At 36.4% G+C, this 10,705-nt stretch overlaps 2 protein-coding genes across 8 annotated transcripts; one reads left to right on the top strand and one right to left on the bottom strand.

Moving 5' to 3' along the window:
- Positions 1-521: 521 nt before the first annotated feature.
- LOC127264795 (pentatricopeptide repeat-containing protein At5g27270) lies at positions 522-7,444 on the bottom strand. 7 transcript variants are annotated; one of them, XM_051294337.1, is made up of 13 exons: positions 7,172-7,444; positions 6,439-7,073; positions 4,097-5,504; positions 3,661-3,972; positions 3,273-3,377; positions 3,105-3,192; positions 2,893-3,014; positions 2,465-2,529; positions 1,604-2,153; positions 1,253-1,311; positions 1,066-1,117; positions 940-982; positions 522-829 (listed from the first exon to the last, which is right to left on the bottom strand). In XM_051294337.1, the coding sequence occupies exons 2-10, from the start codon at positions 6,976-6,978 to the stop codon at positions 1,286-1,288; spliced, it is 3,216 nt and encodes a 1,071-aa protein (XP_051150294.1). In that variant the 5' UTR covers positions 6,979-7,073; positions 7,172-7,444; the 3' UTR covers positions 522-829; positions 940-982; positions 1,066-1,117; positions 1,253-1,285. The 7 variants fall into 7 exon arrangements, with proteins under 7 accessions (XP_051150294.1, XP_051150295.1, XP_051150296.1 ...); XM_051294338.1 differs by having other exon boundaries at positions 1,066-1,113; XM_051294339.1 differs by lacking the exon at positions 940-982 and having other exon boundaries at positions 4,097-5,240; positions 5,328-5,504.
- Positions 7,445-8,827: 1,383 nt separating this feature from the next.
- Positions 8,828-10,514, top strand: LOC127264791 (uncharacterized). The gene is made up of 3 exons (XM_051294324.1): positions 8,828-9,603; positions 9,722-9,833; positions 9,910-10,514. Exons 1-3 carry the CDS (start codon positions 9,250-9,252, stop codon positions 10,368-10,370), a joined length of 927 nt encoding a protein of 308 aa, XP_051150281.1. The 5' UTR covers positions 8,828-9,249; the 3' UTR covers positions 10,371-10,514.
- Positions 10,515-10,705: the final 191 nt, after the last annotated feature.

The following is a 10,705-nucleotide window of genomic DNA, read 5'->3' as shown; positions in this document are numbered from 1 at the left end:
AAATTAGGTTATAAGTAATAATTTCAAAATATTTAGTAAAACATTGTATGAGATAAGAAAGTGACTTAATGATGAGTTTGGTAAAGAAATTTGAAAATAAGGCCAATTGATGTGAAATTAGTTGACATTATATATATAAGATTATTAACTGTGTACTATTTTATTACCTAATTAAATAATTACAATTAAGGTTTAATAATGAAACAATAATGTTGGTGTACTATACATAGGGTATATATTCAACTCTATTTCTTATAAAAACATTGTCAAAAAATCAACAAAATAAATAGGAACAGTATATGAAAGAAAGAAAGGGAAAAAAACAAAAAAAACATCATGCACCATGTGCACATAATTTTTATTTTTTTTTTCCAAGTAAATTTTTTAATATTAATATTTTATATATAGAATAAAAAATAATGAATAGTCATATTTACCCTTAAAAGACATTAATTAACAATAATAAGGCATTAGAGATATGAAATCCTCCCGGGCATGGACTGTGGATCCGATCTAAGTCATGACTGAATAAGCATATATTAAGCGTATATATGTTATATTAGAACTATGCTGATTATGTATATGACATATGCTGATTCAACCAAATACGATGCACAAATCTATGCTGAGTGAAGCTCAAATTGACATATCCAAATGAAATTCTACATACACATATATATATATATATATACACACGGGGCGAAGCACATTCATTGAGTGCAAGCATGAACAGGGAAGGAAATATAATCACCTTGATAAGTAGTGCAGCTCCAAGATAAACCATACGACGCTTCCTTCGTGGTGGATCCTCGATCCGCAGTCGTAGTTTCTATACCAAACACACACAAATAAGATTAGAGTAGTGTTTGTAGAAGCAGAATCGACAAAATATTGCAAAGATCCATATACAGATTGACTATAGTATTTGATAAACCTCACTTTCTCCTTTGCCTTAGTTGTTACATTGTCTCAGAAATTTGTGCTATGAACGAACACCGATTGAAGCAAATATCATGTCATTAATCTCATATATATATATATATATATGAATGTATGTATACTTACAAAACAACATCAAGATCAAGAAATCTGTCTGAAATTTCTTTCTCCAAGCTGGCTGGGGAAACAGAATAAAGATCAGCTAAAGCTTCACTAAGAGAAGAAACAGCAAAATAGAGCAAGCAAGCAAGCAATCAGAAACAAAAATCAATTGAACAACGAACAAGGCAGGGTAGTGTTTGAGATATCTTACCGACCGGACAATCCAAGATAAGAACTACTCCCTCTACTGAGGACAATAGGTTGCTACAGCTGCGAAATAAGGGATTCTTGTTACATGAAAGCTACAGTACTTCAACAATTCTATAATCTTAGAACATGGAAAATCCCACAAATGATAACACTAACGACGGTTGGATGAATACGTTTGCGGAGAAATGGAACATCCGACATAAATATACAGGAAAGAGCAGGTTTTCAGTATCAAGCAGCGCAGCTAATACGGAAAAAGAAGTATTTAACTCCTACCTATTTATAAAGATAAATAAAAGATAGATACATAATACTTAGGCTCGACCCAAGCGACTTGCTCTCACTCACATACCTTTTGCCCTTGCTCCAACTTTAAGATTATCCAAGAATTTTGCTCCCGAAGCATTTATAGAGTCTAAAACCTCTTTGGCCTTCCGTTTATTGTTGGCTGAATCATAAAGGTGAACAGCGGCACTCGAAATAAACTTATCCTCATTGATAGAGCAGCATTCTCTTTCAAAGAAATAGATTCCTTCTTCCACATGCCCATAATCCAAGAAGCATCTAAGCATTATGCGTCGGGACTCTAGATCAGGCTTTAATCCAGCTGTGTAAATTTGCTTGTATACTCTGTCAGCTTCCTCTATAAATCCTTCTTTGGTGAAACCTGACAGCAAGAGGTTAAAATGAGCAGAAGACAGACAGAGTCCTTCCTCCTGCATTAGCTTTATGACCCTTTCTGATTCGGAATATTTCTCTGCCTTGGTATAAGCTCGAATAATAGCCAGATATGTAAGAGAGTCAGGTGAGCAACCGTCTCTCTGCATACTTAGCAATATCTGTTCTGCTTCATGGTACTGTCCATCAGCAGCAAAGGCATTGATCATAATGTTGTAGCTCATCTGCATGGTGCAACACCAAGGAAAATATGAAACAGAACGCAATCGACCGTTGAAATGCACACTACTAGCCTGTGATACTTAGGGGCACATAACTTTACAATCTCCTCATGTGTTTTGATTTTGTGTTGTTCATTAAGAATGCCTGTGGTAGTTCCATCTAACATCGGTGTATATGACAATACTGTGATTGTCATTTATCAGAAGTCCCTCATTTTGGAATTCTTGTTTAAGTCCAATGGACTACACAACACCATCATCAACCCAAAATATGTGATAGAAATAAGTTCATGCCGTGTTCAGAAAATACTTACCAGCCCAGGTTTTATTCCTTCCTCCTGCATTCTAGTGAATAGAGCCGATGCTTCACAAACTTTGCCTGCAAAATTAACTCCAACTCAGAAAATATGCTGGCAGATAATGAAACTTGAGCTATACTCCCTACAGTGAATTTCAATGCTCAACCACAGTTTATTTACAATCTCATTTTCGTTACTGATTAAGTTCATGGTTGCTTAGATTGTAGCCTTTCACAATGTTATTTTCAACATATGCACTTAAAACTAAAAGTAGAGTTAGTTATCATCATCATCATCCAAGGTTTAATCCCACAATAGTGTCGGATATTGATACCATATGTCTCCATTGTGTGTTCAAGCATTATCGAAGAATCCTGTGATTAATTTTTTATATAAGGCCCTCAAAACACTAGGGCAAAATGAACCTACAGTTAGAGTTGCACCTGCTTTCCCATATGTGCAAATCATGTTGGTATATATCTTCTCATCCAATGCCACGCCCATGCTCTGAGCAATGTTAAACATATCCACTGCTTTATCAAGGTTTCGGCCTCGTCCATACACACTACAAAAACATGAATCTCAATCAAATTGGTGGATAATAACTCTTTCCCCCTACAACATATCCCCACAATAGTCAAAATCACTGTCAGACCTGATCATCGTGTTATATGTTTGAATTGTTGGAGATATGTTCGAGGAAACCATGCGCTTGTATACACTGATTGCAAAATGAAGTTTTCCTGTGCCATTAAAAATATCAGTTTATCACCATATGCTATCGCCAATAATATTCATGGCTTTAGGAAACGACAGTATGAACCTGCATCTAACATTGCCTTAATGAAAGTGTTGTAGGCCACAGTATCAAGCTTCAAATTCTTGCGAAAACTATGAAGAATGATCTCCCTAGCCTCAGAATATTTACCTGCAAATAATAGCAATAAATCTTCAATAAAAACATCCATTTGTCCAATCTGTATGACTAGAATTAATGCGTATTATTGACGCGCAATTCTTCTTTAGCATTAACTAGATAAACATAGAAATAAGTGGTAAAATACTTTTTACTTGGTTCAAATAAGCAAGTATTAGCATCCTAAATTTTAGAACTGCTTCTGCTGGGCTCAAAATTAGCTAGAATAATGGGTGAGCTGAAAACTACAATAAACGATTAAATAAAATAAAAAAAGGAACTAATATCACATTACCACAGCCTACCAAAGCTTTCACAAGTATGCTGATAGAAACTGGATCCCAGGTGTGCCCTTTCACTTCTTGTTCTGTATAAAACATGTATGCTTCCTCCTCCATACCACATGTTATGTAAGACTCAATCATCGAACCGTACACAGCATTTTCATCTGTAGCACAACCTGCTACAGCTGCAAAAACTTCCTCTGCTTGTTTGACTTTGTTTACTTTTGCATATGCACCAATCAAAGATGCTCCAGCGGCATCCTCTATTCTGCATCGAAGTTTTATCATTAACCTGTACAGATATTCAGTAGACAAAAGATCACCTGCAGCATGTAATCATATCATATCTTCAGGAAAAAATAAGGATGGAAATAAATGAAATAAGAGGACAATAACTCACAACGTGAAACTTAGCATGTGGCTAATATCCCATGAATATATACATACCTTCTTTTGCAGATTTGGTGATCATTTGATTGCCTACTGTCATGCCAACTTTGGTCTGAAGCAACAGCTCAAGCTTTAGTTGCACTGACACTTCATTTCGAGCAGCCAAACACAGTGTGATCATCAATTCCATCGCAATCTCTCCTCCTTGTCCCAAGGTACCAAGAAAACTTTCATATTCTGCTGATGTGTTGTATTGTCCATTCATAGCCATATGAAATGCCTTAAAAGGGGGGAAATTCCGAAACATTTCTTTTGTACTCAAGCCCTCTATCAGTTGTTCCGCATTCTGTAGCATGCCTCCCCTGCAATAAACCCTCATAGCTATCATGAAAAGCTCCTCATCAAACTCTATTCCGTCTTTCTTGATCTGATCCACAAAACTTGTCGCTTTTTCAGAAAATCCATGTGTCAGATATAAATTAAGCATATATTTGCAAGAAGTGGGATCAGGAACTCCAGTCTTACTAAGAGCTTGATATGTAATTTCTGCGGAAGCAAGATCCATCTTCAATATGTAGGATTGCAGCAATACGATGTTCGAAAATCTTGAGAATGGAATACTTTTACTTTTCATTTTTTCCATCACATCCAAAGCTTTGTCGAAATTCCCATAATTAAGATGGACTTGCGCCATCGTTGTGTAAGTCTTTTCACGGGTAAGCTGGCCCGATCTCTCGATTTCTGAAAATGTCCTTTGTGCATCTTCATAAAGACCCAATTTACCATATATACGAATTAGTAAGCCGTAGATAACTTCATCTGCAACAACCCCATACAGCTCCATTTCGGTGAAAAGTGAAAAGGCACTCGAATAGTCTGCAGTTCTATAGTACAAGGCCAGGAGTGAAGCACACGTATAGTTACTAGGTACTATTCTGCGGGATCTCATGTCTTCATAAAGACAAAGGGCGCGAGTTTTGTCACCATCTTTCGAGTATACACCAATCAAAAGGCTATAAGTTGACTCTTCAGGCACAAAACCAAAATTCTTCATCTCATTAAATGTTCGAAAAGCTTCCTCGGTTTTCCCTCCTTTCACAAGTGAGCTAATTACAACTGTATATGTAAATTCATTTGGCGCGACTCCTTTACCAACCATCTGTCTCCAAACATATATAACATCACTATGAAGCAAGTTCTTCTGCAAGGAGGATACCATGAAATTAAAAACTGCAGTCGAAGGTATTATCCCTCTCTCCTGAACTACAGCAAAAAATGAGAGCATTGCCTTGGGGCGGCCCCATTTAGCATACGAGCATAACATTGTTCCACAAGCCACCTCATCAGGTTCACACCCTGCTTCAAGCATCTCCAAGAAAATCTCTTCAGAAAGCTTTATTTTACCGGCTTGGCCAAGTGCACGGAGAACAATTGTGTATACGATCACACTGGGCCTGTAGCATAACTGTTATAGAAAAATTCTACATTACAACTAATCAATAGCTATAAAATATGTAATTCTTATTCCGCTTAGTTGCATCTAAACCAAAACATAAGAAGTTATGAATTTAAAGCTTGTAACCACTTCTAGAGATGAACAAAAACTCATCAAAGTAACGACCCTAGGCTTTAATGAAGAATGAGGTGCAGCTAAAAATGAAGTAGGCCATTAGAACATCAATGTTGAAATTAATATAGCAATAAGTTTTGTAGAGAGCCCGACTAACCTATTTTCATCTCAAGATTTCAATCAAAAACATTGTAATTGTGACACCTCGGCCAGCAAGCTCCGGCGTATTGGGATTGCAGACTGGTTTAGGGTTTAGGGTCCCTCGGGCATCCTCACTCACTCACCTTATAAGACTTCCCAGGGGTCACACATCTAAAGTTACTCTAGAACAAGCACGCTAACTAGCCCCTTAGGCATCCTCACTCATGTGCCCTATGAGACTCCTAGGGTCATCAATCCTTAAATTACACACTTTTAACTCTAAAGTTCTTTCAGCAGTGCTTTCGAAAAAGAATATTCACATTGTTGACATAATTAGCCTACTCAATCCACTTAATCTCTATTCAATCCTAGATGACCTAGCACCCATTCATCCATACTCGAGAGTTACCTAGCACCGGCCTAACTCTTAAAGTTTTTTCGGCGGAGCTCCGGAAAAGAATGTTCACATTATTGACATAATTAGTCTATTCAATCCACTTAATCTCTATTCAATCCCGAATGACCTAGCACCCGCTCATCCATACTCGAGAGTTACCTAGCACCAGCCTAATTCCGGGAGTATTATAGTAATTGCACTCAATACAATGTAAATAGATTCGATATTATACTAAAAAAGACTCAACTCATATAAACACGAACGCAGTAGAATAGAAATAGAGAGCGGAACCTGCAATTTCATCCAAGCAAACATGTCTCTCACTTGGCGCCAATTTTTCAGCTCCTTCAACACAACACACATCTCTCTAAAACTAAGCTTAGCAACAAACGAGCTCATTACTTCCCTCATATTATAGCTCCCTTCGCGCATCCCCGAAGTGCTCCTCACACACTTAATCGCCGCTACCACGTGGCGACCATACAAATGTCCATTCCTATCATCCTCCAAATACTGCACCATTTGCTCAGGGGTTCGTTTGATCCATCTAGGCGTCTGCACAAGCGAGCCCTGGTTTCGTCTCAAAACACTCAAGTACCTTGCCTTGGCTTTGATTATCCGGCGGGCATTGTCGTCGGACAGGACATTCTTGGGGTGTTTGGATTTAGGTTTCGGTTTATTTAGATCTTTGGAATTTCCAGAACTGAGGGACCAGGGATCTGGCTTGAGGCAGCAGAGTACTGTGGGAGATGGCGGTTTGCCACGCTTATGGACCTTCGAAGGGGGCTTCAACAAAGAGGGGTGTAGGAAAGAGGATTTTAGGGATTCCATGGAAATTCAGGGAGTCTGTTTCAGGACATGACTAAATTGATACTTCGTTTTGCTGCGGAAGCTCTCTCTTCTCCATCTTCCTTTGCTTTTAGTTGCTTGTGTATGAAAATTGTGGTGGTAGAGTTAGTTGCAATGTTAAAGATCGATATGAACAGCACGATAAGTTTATAAAATTATGAAAAAAAAAGCATACCAATCTCTTAAAAGAAAGCACGGAACGAACGAGGCTGGAGAATAAATACCAGAGAAGAAGGGCGCTTATTTTAGAAAATTGGCCTAGTCGTTACCTTGTGGCATCGCCAGTCACCATCTGCCAAGTCTGTTCCAGACGGCCGGCCGGTCTAACTTCCAGTTGACGACGGCCCGTCGGAGACTCGTGAGTGACGAAGAAGAAGGAAGTAAGGTGTGAAGTGAAGAGGAAAGAAGATGTTGCAGTAGAACTGTAGAAGCAGGGTTCCAGTTTTAATTTTTTTTTTAATAAGTTATTATAGGAGTTTTCTATTTCATAAAAATATATACTTATTTTTTGATAAAATAATACATACACGATTTATTTTATTTATTTTTTTATAGATAAAAAAATAGTTTATATTTAATATTAAAATAATATTCATTTCGTTTCAAATAAACTGCAACACGCATTTTTAAGTGAATAAATGGAGAATATATATTTTATTTTTATTTGAAATGATAAAATATTATATAGATATTAAGTATAATTAATTATTTTTTATTTTGAAAATATTGTGATAAAAAAAGAAAAATGTTGCATAATATTTGAGAACGAGGGAGTATATAATAAAATATTTTGTAAAAAAAAATATATTTTTAAAAAATACAATATCGAAATAATAAAAATTCTAAAATTTAAAAGCAAAAGAAACAAACCCATGTACCTTAATAAAATATTCAAAATATCTTTACTTAATTGGCAGAAGAGAAAAGTCTTGAATATAATCTGCAGGCCCAAATCCTGAACATTGGGCTGCACCACAAATCTAAGCCCAATATTTTAGTTAAGCTCAAATCGACAAATCCAAATGGAATTCTACAACATTATACTGTATTATATATATCAGCAAAAATAAATAAATAAATAAATAATGCCTGAAAAAGGGAGATCCACAAATCCCAGTTGCTATTAATATATAACGTGTGTGGACTAGAGTAATAGTGTATACTGTCCTGTGCAAAGTGAAGTTACTTTCAAGAATTGTATTATTGTCATTTCAGGGAAATATCAATCCACCTGCAGATGCATAAATATATATATATAATATTAAAGACAAAACACTATCATCTTTTGCCCATAACTTCACCCTATGATCCTATCCCATCATCTCATAGATAAATTTTAACCACTCTAATTTAGTGCAAGTGAATGAAGAGCAGTAATAACATGTCATGAAATGGGAATGAATCCCCACTAAAGAGGGCATTTCTAATTTCACTTCTAGGCTTGTTTGTTTCCACCATTTTCCCAATTACATGTTCCACAATTAATAATATAGCACCAACCTTTGCAAGATGACAAATATTAAGGGACCACTGTATATATGTATATATATATAGATATATAAACATATACACATACTGTCAGCCAACACTTTGATCTAAGCATTTACAACTATCTGACAAAAACTCAGGCAAAATTAACTCACCTGTGGTTGATTTCTTGGAAGCCCATTTGGTCTTGAGGATCCCGGGAGCTTCAAAGAATTCAAATCGAATCATACTTTATATGTGCTGCAACTTCAAGACACCAAGTAGTATCTTTTTTCCAATATATCACTAAGGGAATCAAATTAGTGACCTCAAGTCACAGCACAAAATAAATCATTGAACATGAAGAAACCATGTCAATGGCAAATATCCCATTTTGAAATTTGAACATAAGAAACAGCACAAACAAGCATATTATGATTATAATTCACATAGAGCCAAGAAAGACAAGTATATCTGAAGGGCCATTGTCAGGTCAATTTCTTCACTTCTACCATACATAGATGCATATGATGAGTATGTATGTATATATATATATGCAGTGTATGCCCATACCTTAAATTTATGTCTCAAGGCTTTATAGGCTCTACAATCTTCTGATACATATCAGTCTCTAACTGAAGAAGGAATGCACTGTCTTACCTCATTATTGCACCTGCAACAAACAAACTCTCTATCCTTTGTCCTCATCATGTCACTTCCTGAAAACCATAACTCTATTCTCTGCAACCACAACTCCACAAACTAAGCATCGAAGTCACAACAGCAATGCCCAAATTGTTGGGGGAGCTTCTGCAAGAGCAGCAAGAGCCCTTTGTTTTAGAGGCTTACCTTCTTGAAAGAGGCTATCTCAGAAGCATCAAGATTTTGGAAAGCTGCAGTCTAAAAAAGAGAATGCACTTAGTTCCTCATTGTACTAAATTCATCAAATCTGTTGTCAGCCACCGCATGATTGATGATAATACATGCATGATAAAGAGCACCAATGGAGGTTGGATGAATTCGTTTGTGGAGAAGTGGACACATAAATATACAGGAAAGTGCAGGTTATCAGTATCAAGCAGCACAGCTAAGTCCAAATACTCAGTCACGAAGCGTGGAAGGGATATCATAGCAAAAGAGGTATTTAACTCCTACTTATTCATAAAGAAGAAATTTCCAGTGGAAGTGCAATCATATGTTCTAAATTTAGCAAGCCTGGTTTTGTTCATCTGTGTTTGGCTTTTTGCAAACCAAACAGGTTACCGTCGAGAAAAGGGGGAAATGGGGATCAGTGGAGGAGAGCAAACAGCTCAGCCCTATCTCTGTCCTACAAGAAACTGAATCAGATGAAGGCTCACCAATTAATCAGAGTAAGTTAATACCTAAAGATAATCCTATGTAAAGGAATTCGTTAAAGGTCAAAAAATCTAAAAAACTTATGCACAGGAAAATCCAATTTCAAGGCATCATCACAAGGGGAATCCTCAGCATCAATATCTCAAAACAAGGCAAAGCAGCAGCTACATTATAGTGTTCAGGGATTGCCTAGAATTATAGGCTCGGATTCTTACTCACAGTACATTATAAACAAGAAAGCTATGAAGCAGACAAAGCAGCTGTTGATTGATTGTGTTAGAGAGGTAATAGAATATTGTAGGGAAAGAGATATAGGGAGAGAACAGATAAGGAAAATATTGGGGGCTGAAGAAGTTTGGAAGCTTGTTTGCGAAAAAGTATGGGAATGGAGTCAAGAACCAATAGATGAAAATAACACTGTTCATCTGCTATATCATGATTTCTTGGTTGGAGTAAAGAGAGAGGACTCTGAGCAGCAGAGCATGGAAATTTCTAAGGAGATTGAGGAAGCTATTTTGGCCGATGTTATCCATGAGATGCTATTTTGCTAATATAGTAGGCTTCTGTATTCTAGGATGACTATAAAATCATTCAATCAACTTCAAGAATTCAAGTATGAAATCCCTTCTCACTTCTCACTTTCTAATTCTAATTTACACAGCACTTAACTCATCATTAAAGGTTAGTGTACAATTATTATATATACAATTCATACTTATCATGAAGTATACTTCTGATCTACCTGAAAAAATCATCCATAGAACTTTTCCTGCAAAATTCAAATACATTTCAAGAAATTGTTGTTAACTGAAAATCCAAACGTTACATGTTTGTAATAAACAATGATCAGCATACTTCACAAAAAATAAAAATTTATTTCATCTGA

Source organism: Andrographis paniculata, unplaced genomic scaffold (genome assembly GCF_009805555.1).
Source record: "Andrographis paniculata isolate CXL003 unplaced genomic scaffold, ASM980555v1 Contig71END, whole genome shotgun sequence".
NCBI lineage: Eukaryota > Viridiplantae > Streptophyta > Magnoliopsida > Lamiales > Acanthaceae > Andrographis > Andrographis paniculata.
Note: the sequence above shows the minus strand (reverse complement) of the source record. Positions and strands in the feature narration are given on the sequence as shown.